We start from the raw sequence: 21,635 nt of genomic DNA, 5'->3' as shown, positions 1-21,635 counted from the left end.
ACTCTATGGAAGTGAAAGTTGGACTTCAAAGAAGCAGGATAGGAAGAGTATTGATGCTGTTGAACTTTGGTATTGGAGAAGACTCCTGAGAATACCATGGACAGCCAAGAAAACAAACCAATGGATCACTGAACAAATCAACCCAGAGTTCTCACTTGAAGCACAAATGACCAGGCTCAAATTATCCTTCTTTGGACACATTATGCAAAGACCCAGCTCTCTGGAAAAGGCTCTAAGCCTGGGAATGGTGGAAGGAAAGAGAAGAAGAGGAGAACCGGCAGCAAGGTGGCTGGACTCAGTTACAGTGGTGATGACTGCACTATTGGGAGACTTGAAAGAACAGGTTAGGGAAAGGTTGTCATGAAAAAGATCTATGTGATTGCTAGGAGTTGAAAATGACTTGATGGCACATAATCAATCAATCAATCAATCAATCAATCAATCAATCAAAATTGCATATATGCAACATTGACCATAATTTGCAAAACAAAACACACAGAATTTTTCTACTTTTTTGTCCAGAATTTTCTGTTCAAGAAAGTATTACTTGAATTACTTCAAATGCAGGTTGCATGCATTTAGCCCCTAATGTTCTTAGTTCATTAAAATTAGATGTGTCTAATCACCATCTTCATAAATCATTTCTTGGTTGATGTGACAGCTAAATGCTAAGTACTAGCATACTGTTCTCAATTATGGCTTGATAGAATCCTGATTCTTAGATAAGGATAGACATGAACTATTAATGGTGAAGAATAAATTGCTTTTTTAAAAAAATAATTTGATAGCTAGTTCATTTTGAAATTACTTCATGTTATTTCTTAACTGATTTTTTGCCTCAGCTGTTATGGGGTAAATAACCACACACACTCATACCTACCCCAGCCCCATACCTATAATTGTTTTCTTTTCATGTACTCTTCATATTCCTGTATCGTGAAAAGGTTCAAAGGGCACATTAAGTGACATAATGATAAAAGTGCATTGGAAGTTTATAGTAAAATTTGTTAGTGATCTCACCTAAATATGCAAGTATTACTTGGAATCATGAATTATTTGTTTGAATCATGAATTCAGCCAGCTCAGAAAATTTGATTGTGTAATAAATTGGTTATCATACCCCCCCCCCCGAAATTCTTATCCAGATTAGAACATAAAATACATATTTTACAAAGATGAAATTAGAAGAGCAGGAACTAAGATCCAAATGCTGCGGAGGTGCATGCATGTTAAAACTTTGGTTGTTGTTGAAGCTCTTCTGAAATTGTACAAGAATTGTAAACCTACTTTTCTTGTAAGTACATACACAGAAAATCTATACTGGTAATCTTTATTCTTGATGAAACTGTAGATTGCCAGGGATTATGTGACCAAACAATCTTTGATCTGATGTGCATATCTCTTCTGAACTATCTTCTCCAACCCTTTAGATTTATGCTCCCTTCGGATCTAATACATTGAGAGCAGAAAGTTGAGATTTCCAAATGAGATTTCTCTATGCCAGTGTCTCCAAATGTAATTCCTAGGATTCCCAGCTAACATTAGGTCCTGCCCTAATGTTTTTGTAACTTCTTCCCACCACCAACCCTGCATGTACTAGATCAAGATCAGAAAGAGGCTCACTCTTGTAGAGTTTCCTAGGGGAATCCATATCAGCAAACTCCCTGATCTTGCTTCAGGTCTTACTCAACCATAGAGATTAGAAGGGAGAAATATGGGCACATGTGTGAGATTGAGAGGTGGAGGGTCAATCCTGATAAGACTGAGTGGCTGGGGATATCTCCCCCACTGACATTGGGACTCTCCATATTTAGTCTTGGATGGAGTTGCATTTTCTAATTTGAGATTTCTGTGCATCTGGGGGTTGTCTAAACAATGTCATCCATTAGGACCTAGGAAATGTTCCTTCTCTGTCACAATGTTTGCCCTCTGGAATAGCATCCCCACAGAGCTCCCACCCTAATGATGTTCCAGAAGTCTTTAACAACCTTGTTTTACTTCCAGGCTTTAGGGGTAGGGTGGCTGCTGAGCCCCTCTAGGTTGTTTTTGGGTTATTCTATTGGGTTTCCATCTCTTCTGGACTTCTATGACCTGTTCTTACTTTGATTGTTCTTGGTTTTAAAGTGTAACCTGCACTTAGTCATTTAGAACCAGCTAAATTAAACTTCTAAATTAAACAAACAAATAAATAAAATGGCAGGACTAGGATTTCTACATCCCCACTGGAATGCGTGGTGTAGAAAGGGTTTCATTGGATCAGAGTCAATACAGGTGAATATTTGTCAAGTTAAGTATGATTATGGAATATTGGTAACCAAATGTTATGCCAGCCCTCTGCATCATTCTGCCTTAAGGTGAACAAACTTTTTACTGTTTTTTGTAGCTTCTTCAGATGTCAAATCAGGTACTGGAAAAGTGCAATAAGATTTTCTATACCACTTACCGGGAAAATATAGACGCCTGGTTTACCCTGTGGTCAGATGCTATGCACATTGTTGTGATTTATCACTTAGTACATAAATATTTGTTCATCTGTATGATTCTGACTGAGTATAAAAAATAGATATAGATTGGATTGTAGATCTGGATCAGCCCCTCTATCTTTTCCTGCTGCTAAATTTTCTCCCTTAATCAAAATGTATATGGAGATCCACAGAATAGGGTGTGTATTTGCCTGGGAGATGCAGGATTTAAATATGACTTAAAGCTATCATACAAAGGTGTACATAAAATATATGAAAGCTGTGTTGAATATCATTAATTGAAATCAGTGCTTATCTCTATACTCTATAATATACTTTAAGAATCAGACAGCATCATTCATTTGTTTTTAATCCTCAACTAAGTGGTCTATTTTGGGCCAGACTCTGTAAAAGTTTGTTTAGCTTTCTCTTACCTGGATGAGGATGTAGGCTCTGTAATTTGCCTTTGCATTCGGGCGTGTTTGATGAGATGTTCTTTTAAAGCATTTTGGACCTCTGCTGGAATGTCAGGGGAAGTGTGGCTGATTTTCATCGCTGCCTCCAGGATATTTGTTGAGGGCTTCCCATTTTCTTTAAGCGTTTCCTTTTTCTCATTGGTTTCCAAAAACTCAGGGGGAGCACTGGTGGTGCTCTGAGGGATGTTTGTTGTGTCTGAAGCTGTGGGTTTGCTCCGCCAGCATGGCCAACACAACTTCCAGAAGACGAAGAGTGAGACCAGCAGCAATGCGAGCCCACAGAAGCTGACGACCACTGCGAGCAGGCTGACAGAGATGTCTGTAAACAAGGAGGCATAGCATTCAAGCAGCTTTAATTTCTTTGAATTGGTAGATTAATTCAAAATGTAACTGAGTTAATTAGATTAATCATGTTATAATGCAACCTGTCTTGATTTAATCAGCTGGGGGAAAGCATGGACATCTTTCAACCACTTGCCAGAGAGGGGTTGTAATAGTATGTGGGAAAGACCTTGGGAGACAGGGCCAAGAGACGCTGCCTAGGGAATGGTCAGATAAGAGACTGCATAGCTCGCAACTGGATAGTAGGCGGGGCAAGAGGCTTAGAAGGGACCCTCCCTAATTTCTCCAGATGGTAAAGGAGATGGTGGGAGAACTGTACTTTCAGCCTTGCAATATTCTGTTAATGTAGCTTTACAATAAAGTAGAATTAGCTCACCTGGTCGGGTTTCTTGTCTGGTCTACCTACTAAGGCTGACAGGAGTCCAGGTTTTGGGGTAAGTTGCCAAGATAGCCTCAGTGAATCTCCATAAACTACAAGAGTAGAGGAGACTCTTCTCACCATGTCAGCAGCAATAGAAAGTGAACACAAATCACTGGTGCTACTATTGTTGGTCCCCTTCTGTCCTAAGCTACCACCCCATGATTAGAAAAGGTGTGACTGAAAGCTTTGAAGAAATTGGGACAATCATCCACCAATGTTGCTGTTGGTTTACTGTCCATATTTCCTAAGACATATATTCCTATATAAAAGAATACTATACTGAAAATTGATTTAGTTTCTGTTGTAGCTGCTGGGTTATCAGGAAAAAAAAATCTAAAATACAAGTAGTCCTTGCTTAATAACCATTTGTTTAGTGACTGTTCAAAATTACAACACTAAAAAAGTGACTTATGACCAGTGCCCAACGTTTTGACCATCACAGTGCCCCCACAGTCATGTGATCACAATCTGGGTGCTTGGCAACCAGCTTGGATTTATGATGGTTGCAGTGTCCTGGGGTCACATGATTGCCATTTGCAACCTTCCCAGGTGGCTTCTGGCAAGCAAAATCAATGGGGAATGACATGATTCACTTAATGACCACAGTGATTTGCTTAAAGACCACTGCAAAAAAGTAATAAAATTGGGTCGGTCATGTGATGATTCACTTAATGACTGCATCACTTAGAGACCTAAATTCCAGTCCCAGTTGTGGTCATTAAGCGAAGATATGCACATACTATATTCACACATACATACACACACATACATAACATAATTTTTATATTTTTTAATTTTAATTTTACCTTTCATTTGATCTCTTTTAAAAATAGTTTTGGTTTTTTATTTTGTTCTTTTGTCTTTTTTCATTTGTAATGAAAAATGGAAGGGTGATAATAAATTACAGAGGAGCCTGAGTATAGAAAAAATGGGTGGGGATTTAAAGGAGCAAAGACTTGGTGCAGACATTTGGAATTTTGAGAACATGTCATGGACATCACACAAAATGACTGCAATGATTGTTCCCTCCCTATTCAGATGTTCCCTATTATCCCTGCTTAATTTTGTCTGGCGGGGGGGGGGGGGGAACGGTGAGTGCAGATAGGCACACTTCAAAACTTAGCACTGGTCTACAGCCACACATCTTTTTTTACTTTCTAAGGAAATTTATGGAGATACTCTTAAAAGAGAGGATGATGATGGAGGTGGGTGCTAGGTACCATGCTAACCTCCAGAAGTTTAGAATGTAAAAAATCAGGAAGCCTATTGGGCACCAAGGGAGATGTTTGTGAGCATCCTGGATGCCACACTGGGGACTCTAGGTTTAGAGGAATTGCAGTCAAGATCTGGAAGATGGATATAGAAACAAAGTTTCCATATCTCATCAGGGCATTTGTCTATCTGTTGCCATTTTGGAAACACTGACTGAAAGAATGTCTCCAGGGTTTCACAGAGGAATTTTTCCAATTGCACCTAACATTGTTGGGGTTGAAAGCTGGAGCCCTCTATATGGAAAACATGGGCTCGCTCTAGCATTCCGCCATCGAGTATGAGCTATGGCAGTGCCTGACCATGCTGGTCTCACTTCTGATTCCCCAGGGAGCACTAATTTCATCAATCATCCACAGTGTGGCTGCAAATGGCTATAAAGTCAACTTCTTCTTGGTTGCTTTCAGCTGGTTGCTGCAACATTGTTAGCCTTTTGCTGTAAGCTACAAATTGATTGCCCACAATTTTTTCCTCAATTTTATTTATTAAATTTATAAGCCACCCAACTCAGTTATGGCTAGGGCCTATCTATGTCAGTGAAAGTGAAAGAACAGCAATAGATGGCAAGGAGGAAAGCCAAAATCTCCCCATTTGTCACTCAAGAAGAAAAAGGATGGGCCTGTTCCCTCTTGCTTAAACACGATCTCTGTTAAAGACATTCTCCCCTGATCTAGGGGATCTGAACAACTATAAGCCAGTCTAAATGTAACATTCTTTGCCAAGGACCAACTATCTCATTATGATCCTGTCCTGTTATGAAGAACTGCAGATACTACCCATTTGGGAAGACTGTTACTCTTAGAAGCCTTCTTCTCAAGCGTGAAGGAAGTCCCTGTTCTGCCACCCGTGCACTGTGGACTGCACTTTCTCCAGACCTTCTCCTCCAGAACTTTTCCTCCTTAAGAAAGGCCTTATGTTAGCTATGCCATTTGGAGGAGAATCTATTCAATGTATGGTTCAATATGTGACATGATCAGAAGGATTGTTACTTTTTATTTGATTACATCCTGTCCTTTAAAGTCATTTACTGTCCAGTAAATCAAATCAATGAAGACAACATCCTAACAGTTACTGCAGTCATTTAAGTTCTCCCAACTACTGCTAAGGACAGGGCCACAGAGTGGGGCAAGGGGTCAGGCTGATGGAAGCTGTGGTATCACAACACAAGACCTGCCCCTTTTTCTACATGCATCGCAACATCACACACATGCCTAAAAACAGCGGCGCTTGCATTGCAACATCATGATACCGTTTTCGTCATTGTGATGAAAAGCAGCAAGATCCTGCTGATGGTGTTGCTGCACCACTGCCCTCAATAGACCTAATATTACACCGATTTCGGATAGAGTGAGAAGAAAATATCGGGGGGGGGGGTGTTTTACCCAGTCTTTCAGAGTGTTCAAAAAGATCTGATTCCAACTTGCTGGCCTTTTTTTAAAAAAGAAAACATCTTAAGATACAGGACTTAAAGACCCGTAAGACCAAGTTTAATATGTTAATATATTTTAATGTTTCCACTGGAGGTTTTTATGTTTCTGTGAGTTTATTATGAGATATTTTTTTTATTCATCACCTTCACAGTTTTTAGCAAAAAAGGCAGCATAAAAATACTTTCTGAAAAGCAATTATAATTTATTTCAAAGTACAGTATCTTTCATTTCAACTGGCGAAAAGTTAGAGGAAAAAAATGGATTGTTTGCCAGAGACAATCCCCATCTCTCCTGAATGTTTCCCAGATTTTGGGGGGAAGTCTGGAGGCAGAATTCCTTGGTAACTTCCTTTGTCCAAACAGTTCCTCTCCTGCTGTCATTCAGAAAGATGATAAAAACCAATTTTTAGGGCCTTCAGAGATTAGTGGACTGCTTGCAACACCATCAGCTGGAATGGAGGTGATAGTTGGTTTTATTTAATTGTATGTTTATTTTATTTTTATTGCTTTATGATGGTTCTATGAAGTTATGGTTTTATTTTCTATTTTGACTGCTGTAAACTGCTGAGAATTTTTTTGAAGTGGGCAGTATACAATTCTGAAGTTAATAAATAAACACAGTGATGATTGCCCATTTTGCCTTGAAAGGAGAGTGGAGGTATTTTCTTAGCGTGGAAATGTTGCTAAAATGCTGGTGGCCAGACCAGCATTTCAGTCAGAAAAGCATTTGGCTTTTGAAAAAGTAGAATTACAAGAGGATGAAAAGGTTTCAATGGTGAGGGTTGTAACGGATGTTTGCAGAAGCCTAACATGTTTATCTGTCTAATGCATCACTGCCTGCGTAAAACCTCTTAAAATAAAGAAGAGTGGTGCTAAAACTACCTGTACCAAAGGAGGTTGTGCAGCTCTTCCATTCTATCCAAAACTCAAGATTCTCTGCAGTAAGGAACAAGGTGGAATGTAGAGTTACCGTATTTGGACTGCAAAATCTTGCCCTAGATAGCAACAAAGCGCTACAGTTTTCAACCCCTCTTTGCTGCCATCTAATGGTCATCAGATTTTGCAGTCCTAGTAGAAGAACTATTAAAGATTGATAAGTAAATGACAATGGTGCGTGGACCATCTTTAAAAGATTAGGATTCCAATAACAATCGGTATGGAAGCAGCCAAGGGCTCTGTTTTTTAATAGTGTGTTAAGAATATAAAGAATCAACAAACAATACTTTGCCAGCATGGAGGCGGCGTGGTGACAAAACTTGTTCCAGATGCTTTTTTTTGCTTCTTTTACGGTTATATTAAGAGCTTAACCCAAGAAATGATGGCAATAAATCAAACACTGTTTTTAAGGGGAAAAGGTATCCTTGCTTCACAGGTCATTTCCTTCTAGCTGAGCAGTTTGGTCAGGAGAATCGAGCATCTGGCACGCAACAGGAAACAGCGGTTCATCCCTCCACATGATACCGAAGTGAATGATGATGCAATAATGGCACAAACTGTTTTCTAACAAAAAGTAAATCATATTTCATGCTCAGCAGAGTACAATAAAAACAAGCCAAAAACTAGGAAAAAAGTAATGGAAGCAAAAAAGGAAAGTTAAGGGGGAAATATTATGCACTCAGCTTTGGTTGGAAGGAACGCTGCCCTTCCACATGGACATCTGCTCCCAAATCCTGGTGAGCGCCAACAACAAACAGTTACACTAAGACACTGTGAAATAATGCCTTCTCCTGATCTCCTTTATATAATGGTAGAAGAGTTAATCATCCAGTCAACAAACCAATAATGGGTGAGAACATTTACATATTTTCTTTTATGTTGCTTGATATAAAGCTATTTTACGTGGTGTTCAACAAACGGTGTTCATCAAACTTTGATATGCTGTCTGGTGGTTTTGGATGTCAAAGCCTAACTAACTCCCTATCAGATGATAGGGTCACTCTTTCTAGGACCTCTATAGGATTTAGAAAAGCTATGGAGGCTCTCATTCAGTATGGCAAAGAGAATTGGCTGGAATAAATCATCCACCCAAATTTTACTTTTCAACAGGAAAGCAAGGATCCATTGCTGGCAGATCAGTGGAAATTCAATTGAGTGATCATGTTTTAAATATCTGGGAGTGTCAGCCTTACCAGGTAGACCAGGCAGGAAACATGGCCAGATGAGCTAATTCTACTTTATTATAAAGCTATATTAACAGAACATTGCAAATCTGAAAGTACAATTCTCCCACTGTCCCCTTTGCAGCCTGAGAAACTAGGGAAGGTCCCTTCTGAGCCTCTTGCCCCACCCACTATCCAGCTGCGGGCTATGCTGTCTCTTATCTGACCATTCCCTAGGCAGTGTTTCTGGGCCCATTCTCCCAAGGTCATTCCCACATACTGTTACGGGGTAACTTCTTGCATCCAATTCAAAGAAGGCTCATAGGATATAAGATGCCCAGAGAGTGCTACTACCAACCCTGTTTTTTTTTAAAAAAATAAAATAAATAAAGCCCTCCTCCTAGGTCCCACTCGATGAAATTCCCTGGCAACATGCCTCTCCTGTTTATTTGTGTGCTTAGACCAGGCAGGTGAACAAACATTAACAGTATAGAGGAAAAGCAAGATCATCACTGAGCCCATTGCTGATATGTAGACTTTGACAAATGCCAGCTAATGCTAATTCTTGCCACCACTGTAGGCAATTCATCTGCTGAAATTTGCTTTGCTAAAAGTCTCTGACATAACACTAGGGACTGGCCAATGAAATAGACTGGCCATAGGTTGAGGACAACTGAAAAAATACACTTTCTCAAACTTGCCCTAATTAACTCATGGAAAGATGTACCACTAAACAGACCCTCCATCTGGGGAAGCCTTCTTTATAAAGAAGGGACCAGTCTCTGGTCTCTTTACCACATTATTTAAGAGCATAGCAGTCTTCTGAAACCATGCAGCCTTCAATCATGTTGGGCTATAATGACCATCTGCCATCACCCTCACAGCTGATGTTACTATTGCTAAGTGATGATGACTATTGCTCCATCATGTCTGTCTGAGATAATCATTCCATGTCACTGTTGTAGGACATGTGTATGGGATTGGGAGGTGCAGTAAGATAGCTTGTTCAAACCAGAGCAGTTTGCAATGGGGACTACAAAAGTAGAGATACTTTTGGCTTGACATGTTAGAAAGCACATGTATTTTTATATGAACAGCCATGTTCACAGTGATCAATGCAGGTTAAATTTCACAAGGTTACTTTATTAGTATTTAAGAGGGTGGAATTTCATCCCTCTAAACAGCCTCCCTTTCCCAAGTGTGTTAGGTCCTATTCAGTGATACTGAATATTGCTTACATTTTGTAGATAGTCATGGAGATGACCTTGATGGAAATATTTGGAAGCTGTTACAAAAACAAAAAGGGCAGAAGCATTCCTTGGGTCCAGGGAAAGGAGAAAGTATTAGGGGGAGACTCAGGTTGGCCTTTCTATGACTCACTGGGGTTTAAGAGGAAGGGATGGGAAAAACACAGTCAGACTTGCAAGATTCTGTTAACATAACCTACGTTCCTTAAACTTTTTTCTCTTGGGACCCCTTCCCACTTCTAAAAATTATGGAGGACTCCAAAAGAGCTTTTGTTTGTATGGGTTATATTTATTGATATTTACTGTATTAAAAATTAAAATTGACACATTTGCTGCTGCTACTGCTTCTCACAATTGTTTGCTGGGATTTTCATATTGTATAATTTTTAAACATAGGCTGGCAAATAATTATGATTTCACGGACCCCTGTGAGGGTCTTGGGGGACCTTCAGGGGTCCTAGGACTACCAGCCTATATAAATAAAGCATAGTTCTACTCTTCTTGTGGTGTCTATTTCCTGATCTGGACAACCTTGAAGGGCTGACACATTTTCTGCAGGTTTTCCTTAATTTTCACCAATCATTTTTAAATGGGATACTCAAATACTATCATGTATGCCAGTAAGTTAAAGAATTATCTTCAGCAAACAGTTTCATTCAATGTTTATTACCAACACATGAATGAGCATTTCTGTGACAAACTGCTTTCTAAATATTTTTAAGGGGAAAAGTGTATTATTTACATATACTACTTTTTCCTACTTCAAGACAGAAATATGAGATAATCACTGTTAACAGAGTTTATACTGAGAAGCTTTAAATGCCAAGCTCTTTGAATTAAAAATTGCCTTTCAAACAAAATTAAAAATTAAACGGCACAACTAAAACTACAAATGAACAAAGCCTGGCTAAATATTGGTGTCTGAAAGCATTTATATATCCAAAATACTTAAATGGCAATATATGTCCTCAATGTGCCTGATTAATGTGTGTTGAATTGGAGTAATTATAGAGTTTAGTCAGAAGCAGCCCTTAACACTAGAGTACATTTATATCTCTCTTGTCCTGAAACTACAATTAGACTTTTCTCATCGTGATGGTTATAAAACTTCTAAGGTCATGAGGACTAAGCATCCATAGATCCCATTGAATCCAGCAGAAGTTATAAATATGTAAAGAAACTAAATCGAAAATCAAACTCTTGTGGATGACTCAAAAACTTTCCGTTGATGAAAACATTCCCTTGTACACATCTGTTTCATAGCTCACTGGCTCACAAAGAACCTTACTATATGAGAACGAGGAAGATTACTTTAAGACAATTCCTCTCTCAGGTAAAGAAGGTAGACAGGAAATTATCTAAAACACACCCAATAATCCCATCAGCTGCCCAGTTTCCCTACCTTGTCCATTACGGCTGACAACTCCCACTTAAACAATTCTTGGAGATGATAATAAACATGGACATGTGACCCATTTCTATATGTGGGCATAAATGTGTGAATAGCTATGCACTAAGGCCGGGAGAAGATTTTCACTTCAGCAGTAATCCTGGTGGAAGTGTCTTCTGAATGTGCACATGTCCTCAGATGAATGGAGAGGCCCTTCAAGTGATTGTGCCGAGCTTTTTAGAAAATATGATGCCAGTGTGTGTGCGGGTGTGTGGGCGTGTGTGAAGGGATGTTTTGAAGTCCCTCTCCCACTAGCCCACATGCACTGACTATAGGCTACAGTGCAAAACAAGGCAGAGCCCCCTCCTCCATTACTGTACTCTCAACTAATGTAAATCAATTGCCCAAATTCACTGGTAATTATTTGGGGGGAGAGTTGCTTTAGCTCTCTTTTGGATATATATCCTATTGCACTGTATAGGTTTGGGACTGTTGAGGATAAGAATAATAACAAATAAATGATGATGTATTACTTTAGAATTATCAAAGGACTTCACAAACATTTTTCCCCTAACTCTGTAAGGTATAATAAAGCAAAAGTAAAGTGGCATTTTAATTAAAGCAACATAATAAAGTTGCCTTTTCTTTGTATCAGATCAGAAATGTTGTCTATCTACTCCAGGATTAACTGTGCAAAGAATTGGCAACACTTCATGTCTACAAGCGCACCCACCAGATCTCCAAGTAGTGTCTCTGTCCTCTCCATGACAATGAAATAATTTTTAAAATTACAGAACTTGTGGGAGATTTTGTGAATTTTTTGCAGTCTCGTGGATGATCTTGTGAGAATCTGGCTAAAAAAAACAACAACAAACCAGGCTCCTCAGTCATTGTGCTAGATTACATCTGGGGCTGGAAAAGATATACTTTGATTTGCAATGAATCTCCAGGGTTTTAGCCCAACAGTCCTTCAAAACAAGCAAACAAAAGCTGGAGATGCCAAGAATGGAATAAGGTGTGTTTGGATCAAAGCTGAGCTATGATTCCTCCTCAAATGTAATGAGTTTAGAGAAGAGAGACATGATTTTGAAACAGGACTACCTGGTACACACTTCGGTTTCTTAGCAACTACAGTATACCAATGGGAGAGGATAGTGACTGGAGATATTGTGCCAAACCTGTCAACATACTTGTGTTTTGCTCACACAGTCCTGTTGGACCATTTTTGTGTCTTCACAACTTAAATGGTACTGTCCTATCCAGAACTTTATAGACACATGGACAGCTGGTGATTGCAAACATTAGGAACATTGGTTTTCGTCCTTTTTTCCAAGAAACAGGAACATACTAAATGAATATTAATTTGCTTTTAGTTGAATGCTTCTTGTATTACTGTGCTTATGTTTCATCTTTTCTCTGGAAGCTCAAGGCAGTTATACAAGAATCTCCTTTCTTCTCATTTTATCCTGACAACTGAAACCTTGAGAGGTAAATGGGCTGATGTCCCAATGTCACCCAGTGAGCGTCATAGTGGAAAGCTGATTTAAATCTCATCTTCTTAGTCCAAATCCACCACTGTAACTGCTACACTGAATATGCCAATTTTGTTAGGCTTTTCCGAGGCACAGTCATGAACGCACATCATACATAATTTCTGCTGAAGCTTTGTGAATATAGTCTGGATGATTTTGGTCAATGTCTGGATTCCAGGCTATTGACTAACAAATCTCTTATCAGAATTTCAGGGATGGTGGCAAGGACTCTGATACTTAAAGTCTTGGGAAACATTATCATTCGTGTCAAAATAGCTCCTAAATTGTGTGGAGCAATTTACTACTTTTAAGTCCACTGTGACAATCATGGCTGTGTCTCAAATGTTATCTCTTAAATGTGACAGAGAATAGAATGGACTTTTGTCCTAAATGCTGAAAGATAATCTACATGTACTGTAAGTTACCCTGTGATTGGGGTGCAAGCTGCTTCTACTTTTCACAGAGGTGAGGTGGGAATAATAGAGGGGGAAAAAAGAAACACTGATTTGTCCACTGCTACTGGCTCTGTACAATGTCAGCCAACCAAGTTAGCTTATGTTGTCAGAAGCCTACCTGTTACAGGCTCATGGACCAGCAGCTGGATATTTCAAGTAAAAATGGTTTATATCTTGATCATATTAGACTTTGTCAAAACTTTAATCCAACTACCTGACTGAAGCAGAATAACAGATTTGTAAATCAAAGCAGGAACCTGCAAACTGAATCACGTGCCTTCAAACCGCTCTGTAGGTGTTGAAGCTGTTTGAGGATTCTGGAGCTTTTTTGCTGCTCCTGAGAAGGTCAGAGACGATATACAATGATGCAACTTCACTTCCATGTATGGAGAACCCTGAGGGGAAAGCTGAGGGTGTGATAGGCTCTGTGATACCAACAAGAGTAGCTGACCAATGAGTTTTACCACCTCATTAAACTCAGTGTTTAACAGAGCTTTTGGGGAGTCTTCAGGCTAACACTGCTTTTGGCTTCCCTCACTTTCTCAGCTGTCAACTTCAGCAATGGTCAACCATGATGCCTCTGCTAATTAATTAACATAGGGTATTGTCAAGGCCTGTCCCTGGGGAGGAGGGTCCTTTTAGAAATAAATTTGCTGACTAGCTATGCTTAAACCCCTGTCATTTCACAAATCCCGGTGATCAGATGCAATGAAGTTATACTATCCCATAAAGGAAACTGAGTGGTCATTCTCAGTTTTGCTCACAAGAGATCAAATGTTGCAAATGTACACTTTTCAGCTTAACATCCCACTTGACTTCTTGGGGCAGGGTGGGGCGCGGTGGGGGGGGGGAGGGCAAGCTAGCTAACCAGCTATGCCAATCTTTTGGACCAGAAAACTAGCAATCAGAGACAACAAAGAACACTGCCTTTTAAGGGCAATTAATGCTCATCCTTCAGTGACATGCCAAGAATGATATCTTAGAAAAGCAACTAGAAAAGGATTTTAAAAGTGTTATTTTTAAATTGGGATAGGATACTTTTTTCATTGGTTTAGTGCAACTTTATCTTTGGACAATTTGCAGATTGCCGTCTTGTCCTTTTTTGCATTTCTGCTATCTCTGCATTAAAAGAATTAGCATGGATTATTGTTTCAGAAAATGGTGAAGCTCTTGAAACTTAACCTAAGCCAAAGGTGGGTTAATATCTTCTAAGGGAGCTATAATTCCTGCGTTTTTCGGTTTCATCCAAATTTGAAGCATATACAGGTGTTTTGATGCTTCCCTATCACAGCCTATGGATGAACCTTTTTTTGAATCAAATCTTGAAGAAGTTTGATTTGCAAACCTGAATTCAGTCATGCCCTCTTTGAGTCTTGAAATTCCAATCAAGGCTGATTTGTGCAGGCCTATTATTGATACTTTTCAGTTTGAACATTCTTGAGGATATTAACAAAGATAATATAAAATAAATGTTTGGAGGATTGTGGCCTATTTTTTGAAGAACTGGATTCATTAGATGCTTGTCTAATGAATCCAGGTTAGTGAAGTCTGACAGAGCTTGGATTAGAACATGAATGTCGGAAGGGTCAATATCTCATTAAAGGTGGGATAGTTTTAGCAGATCTTTTCCTTGAACAATCCATCAGTGAATTATCACCCATGTTTAAATATACTATTTCTGTGTAAAACCATGGAATGAGTGGTACCCAACTGCATGACAGAGTCAGAATCACCATCAAAACAGCCCTTTTCCCCATACCCACAAAACTGACTGGTTTTTTTTTAAATTGACAGACATACATAACAAAGTCCTGCCTTATTGATCAGATAGATAGATAGATAGATAGATAGATAGATAGATAGATAGATAGATAGATAGATAGAAGCACTGAACTTTAAAAGCCTTTAGAGAGCAAATCCAAATTTTAGATTGGGCCTGGAAACAAATTGGCAACCAATATAGCTGTAGCAATAGGTCACATGATCCTAGACCAGTGTTTCTGAACCTTAGCAATTCTAAGATGTGTGGACTACTGCCAGAATTCCCCAGCTGCATTCTCCTTGCACTTCATTCATGACAGCCCCACATAAAGGGTTTGCAGTAGTCTAGTCATCATTATGGAGAGTCGGTTTGCTGTAGAGGTTTAAGGCACCAAGCTAGAAACTGAGAGAATGTGAGTTCTAGTCCTGCCTTAGGCATGAAGCGAGCTGGGTGACTCTGCACCAACCCTAGGAAGTAGGAAATGGCAAGTTACTTCCAAAAATCTTGCCAATAAAAAAGTCTTGATATCTCTAGAACAGTGTTTCTCAACCTTAGCAACTCTAAGATGTGTAGACTTCAACTTCCAGAATTCCCCAGCCAGCAATTCTTGGGAGTTGAAGTCCATACATCTTAGAATTGCCAAGGTTGAGAAACACTGCTCTAGAAAGTAGACAACTAGGGAAAGTCAGACATCCAAGGCAGGGCTGCAGCATTGGAAGAGTTTAATCTGGCCAAAGGCATTCTGAGCTTCCCCGGTTTACTCTGGAAGGAGACTACTAGAGCCCTTTATGGGCATTCACTGGAATGTCTGAACATCTGAAACTGGGAAGAGTTATAAAGTTATATATCTAATCTGGGGACATAACATCTCCGGTATGCATTTCCCATTTGTTTAGGTTTGGGCATTGCCACCACACTGAATAGCAAATCTGAAGAAGGTTTCTCTCATTTTCGTTTACATGTAAACAGTATTCTTGCACACAATTTTGACCCCCCCCCCTCCCCAGGTATACTGTAGCTTTCAGGGGAAGTACAAATTTATCTACAACTAAAAATCCATCTAGAGCAGTTGACTCCTTACCTAGAACATCTCTGTCTTATCTGGCTCAGGGTTTAGCTCATTTGCTCCCCTCCTACCCCAAAACTACCTATAAGTCACTTTTATCTACTCCGACGAGTAACAAGCAGAGAGAGACCTTTTCTAGCTTTTAAAAAAGGGAGCTCCTGGAACTGGAATATTCTACGTGCAAAGCATGTGTCCTGCCTCTGATCTATGCCCTCCCTCCTCTAAACTGGGGAGGCATCTGCCTGGCCACTGCTGGAAGCAAAATACTGGGCAAGATGGATTGCTGCCTGATTAATCAATGCTATTATTCTGTCCTTATGAGATGCAGTGAGAAACAAAAGGAAATACCCCTCCCTTTCCTTCCAGAGGAGGACAAGGCACACAAATCCTATCTGCACAGACCAATGGTCTCTCTCTGATCCCTATCTTTCAGGAGATGTCTCTCCCAACAACAGGGCTGAAGCATTCCTCCCCATTCCTACCACCTGTTGCTTGCACCTAAGTTTGTGCATCTCTGTTTAGAGGATCTCAGGAGCAGAGGGGCAGGAAGACTAAATGCATAAGAACAGTTATTTTTTTTAAAAAAAAATCTCATTCCTATATTTTCAGGTCTCTCTAACCTCGTTGGAATATTTCTATACAGATTTCAATAATAATAATAATAATAATAACAACAACAACTATGTGACAGCAAAAGTTGCATTTCAAAACAATCTCTCCTCTTTTGCAGTGAAAGCCGGATGTTTTCCCCTTTGATCCTCCAATTATCTGATACAGAAAGGGGGAAAGAGGAGCACAAAAGAGCTGGTTAGCAAGAGTTAGAAAGGAAAGGGGGGGGGGAATCTAAGTTAGAGGAGGCAAGTTTAATCCTTGTTGCTGCCTTGCCCGAGGCACACAGCATTTTGTCTGGCCGATGAGCGATTGTTACCACGATGGAGAATGACAAGCCAAGATTTATTCTTAGAATCAGCCCAAAGCAACCGTAAAAAGTGTCTCTGGGGGCATGAAGTCTACATCCGAAGACGGCAAAAGACACGGCGAGCCCAGGAAACGACTAACTAGCAGAGGATAAAAAAGGGAGCGTAACCTCCACAGCCCCCAAACTTCACCAAGTCTTTCCCCTGGTTCGCGTCCTTCCCAAAGACTTCCCCGCTTTCTGCGGGCTCTCGGGCGGCTCGGACCAAGCCTCTCGCGCGCCGAAACGCTTCGGGCTGAATCCGGGACTTTCCGCTCCCTGCGCGCTACCCGACTCCACCCGAGAAAGCGGGCGCTCTCCGCGGGCGCCCCAACCTGGAGGCGCGCGCCCTTTGCCTTTCCCCTCCAGGCAGGAAGAGGGGAAACTTCAACTTTCCAAACGCCCACTCAGCCCCGATGCCGTGAGTTGGGGAAACCTGGCCGTCCCCCCACGCCTCTCTCTCAGTCCTCCTGCCTTCCTCGGGAAACCACGCAGGGCTCGCCCCGCAGACGGTCGAAAGGAGACGCGAGGAGCGGGAAGGAAAAGAGGCCGGGACGGCGACCAGGGCGAGCGGCTACTCTACCTGTGTGGCTTATACCTTGGCTGGAGGTCTCCAGAGGAAATATGCCCGAACATTTCTCCAGTTCCACTTGGCCTCCCAGGCACAGCTCGGAGATGATCTGCAGGGCTTTGTGGCACAAGCTGCTCACCCCGTCCTCCTTGTGGAAACTCATCTTCTTGAGTGTTCTTCCCCTCTCGTTTTTTTGGGGGGGTTGTTGTTAAGCCTTCTCTTTCCTTCTCTCGATCTGAGCCATGATTCTCCTCCCGGGCAAAGGATGGCTCACCCTCCACCTTCTCGCTCTTGGATGGTCACCCGCGGCATTATTGGAAAGAGGCATCCACCCCCCCACCCCCCGAAACCCCGAGAGTTCCAGCTTTCAAGTCATCAATGCGAAAGGAGCGGGAGGAGGGAAGAGGAGAGATGTGCCTAGCTGCAGAGGAAAGAACAGTCCGATCTGCACGTTGCAAAGTGAGTCAAGATTCACTCTCAGAAGAACAAGGACGGCTAATTGGGGTGGAAGGCTTAAAAAAAAAAAAGCCACGGGGGAAACCGCACCGCACTTAGCAACGCCTTTTGTGCCTTGCGGGCATCGGTAGGCAGTTGGTCCAATGGCAGCAGAGCGCGGGTGCTTGGGAGGACTACAGGTGCTGAGCGCGGCGCGGGGTCCCGGGAAGCGCATCGAACAGGCTCCGCTCTCGCTTGAGCATCGGGGAGGGAGGAGCCGCGCCGTTCCGGGGTGGATGAATCCCTTCTCGGCGGAGGCCGGCGGGCGGTCCAGCCGAGCCCCTCGAGGTTACCGGCCTCCGGAGAGCTTGAGACGGAACTCATAGCGCCGGGGAGGACGGGGCAGCGGGCGATGGTGCAGGGCTGGCAGAAAGGCAGCGCCTTTTATCGGTGCCTGCGTGGGTGGGAGAGGGGACGAAGCCCACCACTCTTCCCCACGGGGCGATCTTCAGAGCTAAGATGGAGAGGGGGATGGGATTTGGAGCCCCGGATCTCTGCGGGATGCCAGGTTGGGGGGGAGACTGCTTTAGTAGGAGCTGCACGCAAGGAACAAATTCAACAGATGTTTTTCTTCCTTGTTGCCTCGAATCCCCAGTGAAATTTACTGGAGACAACATTGCCTTTCAAAATGGGAAACAAGGGAAAGAATGACAGTCAACTGTTTGGGAGAGTTTGCCCACTTAAACGATGCAGCCGAATCTGTGGGTGGAGATTCAGCTCCTCAGTCAGAGGCAGTTGCCTCTGCATTTGACTGGGAATTAATCAGAGCAGGTTGAGAAGCTTTTTTTATGATGGTACCTGCGTGGGTATGTTTTCTTCCTCTCCTTTTCCTCTGCCGTAATACTGGAACGGTTCAACAAAGCTGTAAGCTACAAAACTAAACAACCTGAAAGGCCATCAAACGTTTAGGAGTACAATTTCCAGAGTCCCTTGCAATGAACTGTAGTCCAAAGTCTCTGAAGGGCATCAGGCAACCTAACTTTGACTTGGTGGGACTTTATAAGTACATTCAGGATGGACAAAAACACTTAAACATAGCTGTTACTCACAAGAGACAGTACTTTTTTAAAAAGCTGTCCTGGCTGGGATGATTGGAGTTGAAATTCACATATCTCAGAGACATCAAGTTGGAGAAGATTAGATGAATATGGATAGTTCACAAGGTGATTCTTCTTATAAACTGGTTGAACAGACACAACTGTTTAAAATTATAAAAGCTATCAGAGCAAAGTCCCCAAGATGTGTGTGTGACTACTTGGGCTAAGTATGGGAAGTTTTAAATATCTCCAAGATATAGAATATGCATTTTCATAATTACCAGTATGATCTTTGGGTGGTTTGAGTATGAATTTTGCCAATGTCTTATTTAACAACTTGGTTAAGCAAATCACAGGTGATTGTTATATGTGAATCAGGTCTAGGAGGCAGTAAAACTTAGCAGCCTTTTCTCCCAGTCAGATACCTGTGAGCAGGATATGGATGTAATTCTCCTCTGCATTATTAACTGTCTGCTCCAGCTTCTCATATTCAGTGTTATACTTACTATGAACCTAGACTTTCCAAGTTGCACCATGAATTATCAATTGTAGGAAGGTATCTTCTTCATACTAAGTGTTTCAATGAATGATCCCCAACTTCCTTCTATTCTTTCTCCACTAAATGGTTTAGTTAACAAATCACCTTAAACCCTGTTTCAAACCATGGCTAGGCACACAATCCCCTAAGCTGATTGAATTAATGCCATTTAAGCTATGGTTTAATTATGGTTTGAACAAACCACAGTTGCCTGGCTAACATATTCCAACTAAACCATGATTTGAAAGGCATCATGGGTGAGTTCATACTTAGTCTTCCCCAACCTGTGTACCCTTCAGATGGGTGGACTTCAATTCCCAGATTTCCATAGTCACAATTGTTGAGAATTCTGGGTATTGAAGTCCACCCATCTGGAGGAGATCCTAGATGATGGAAGGCCATGCTAAACCTACCAAATTATATATTGTGGCCTGATGTAATGTATGAATCCAGGCAATGACTATGAATATACACACAGAGAAATTCATGCATGCATGCATACATTTTTGAGACCTGGCAACTGCCTGGATAAGTCCCTGCAGTTTTCTTGCAAGATTTTGGAAGTGGTTTGCTGTTGCCTCTTTCCTAGGGCTGAGAGAGAATGACTGGCCTAAAGTCACTCAGCTGGCTTCATGTCAAAGGCAGGAATAGAATTCAGAGTTTCCCAGTTTCTAGCTTGGTGCCCTTAACCACTCCACCAAACTGGCTCATATATTTGGTAGGATATTCTAAATTAACTTTCCTTCCCACTGAGGTTTCATAAGATTTATAAAAACTTGGCTGCAGTTAAGTTCAGACTTCTGCACAAATGTACTTGTTGGTTATCACTGTGTCATTTTGATTTTGATAAAGCAGGTAGCTTTGCATAGGCATTATGTAATTAAATATCTAATTCATTACACAGTGATCATCAGAAGAGGGGTTTATTGTTGTCACCCCCTGTACAACAGAGTGAAATACTAAGACCTGAATCACATATATTACCTCATTGTTTAAGTATAATGTATTCAGTACATTGCAAGTGACTGGGTTATAGAGTACTCATAATTTGTATTGATATCTTGCCCTTTTCCCCAAAGAGGTCCTGGAAGACATACCCCATGAGGACAGACAGGAGAAACTTGGGATCTTCAGCTTGGAGAACGACGACTTACAGCTTAATGTGATGTGTGAACCTGGGCTAAAGTGGATGGATTTGAATAGACCTGAACAGTGTCCTCAGTTGTTAATTTCATGGACCCTCCCTGTGTTTAACACGACATAAAACAGCAATTTACCAAGTGAATCATGACAAATATCTCTAGAGGATTCTTACACATAATGGTATACCACTGAGATCATCTGTCAGTTTCTTTTACTTGCTAGTAATTTGCATCCTTGCTAAAGAGAGGATTTGGAAGTGCTGGAATGGAAGTATTCCAAAAATACCAGAGAACATGGAAGACTTGAGGTTTTGCGTTCAGTGGCACTAAAAATATCAGAGAGAGAAAGCAGGGTCTGGTAAGGAAAAGAACCTACCTGGACTCTATTTGCAGCATTTCTACAGATAGACAAGGATGTCTGAGTTCTACTATCTAAAATCTTTTATGTAAAGGCGAACAACATCTTTGAGTTATGGACTGCACCCCAAAAAGTAACTGGAGGTCCACAAACAAAAAAAGTGGATATGAAACAGTATGAAAAGTACTGTTAAATGAAATTAAATACAGTTGTATTAAATTATTCCCCTGCTATCCTATTAAATATTACCAGTTGGTTGCAGTGTTTAGAAGGGTACTGGAGACTATCGACAAGGCTTTCAATGTCAGGTTGTACAACGAGTTTTAATTGGTAGACGATTGAGACTTAGAATTTATACTTGCAAACTACAGACTCAAACACTATGTCATGGGGTGAGTTAATTTAGATTAAGAAAGAATATAGGATGCTACTTTATACTGAGTCAGATTAAGTCAGATAATTGGTTTACCTAGGTTACTGTTAACTGTAGTAGAGTAGCTTTTCAGATGTTCCTTAATTATATATACCACCTACCATATTTCACCATTGGTGATGCTGACTGGAGTTGCAGGAAGCTATAGTTTCCCTA

At 41.0% G+C, this 21,635-nt stretch overlaps 1 protein-coding gene across 2 annotated transcripts in view; it reads right to left on the bottom strand.

Annotated features, from left to right (window-relative positions):
- The window catches only part of SYT10 (synaptotagmin 10), a 38,080-nt gene extending 20,441 nt beyond the window's left edge, over positions 1-17,639 (bottom strand). The window contains exons 1-2 of one of the 2 annotated variants that reach the window (XM_007428388.1): positions 17,489-17,639; positions 2,897-3,257 (exon numbers count right to left, since the gene is read on the bottom strand). In XM_007428388.1, the coding sequence (XP_007428450.1) occupies positions 2,897-3,257; positions 17,489-17,639 (512 nt within the window). The remainder of the gene's footprint in view (positions 1-2,896; positions 3,258-17,488) is intronic. The other variant, XM_088141556.1, reaches the window with a different exon arrangement.
- Between the last annotated feature and the right edge of the window lie 3,996 nt (positions 17,640-21,635).

The sequence above is a fragment of the Python bivittatus genome, unplaced genomic scaffold, assembly GCF_059951505.1.
Source record: "Python bivittatus isolate LINGU-HERP-01145 unplaced genomic scaffold, Pbiv_v1 ctg000330_np1212, whole genome shotgun sequence".
Taxonomy (NCBI): Eukaryota; Metazoa; Chordata; class Lepidosauria; order Squamata; family Pythonidae; genus Python; species Python bivittatus.
Note: the sequence above shows the minus strand (reverse complement) of the source record. Positions and strands in the feature narration are given on the sequence as shown.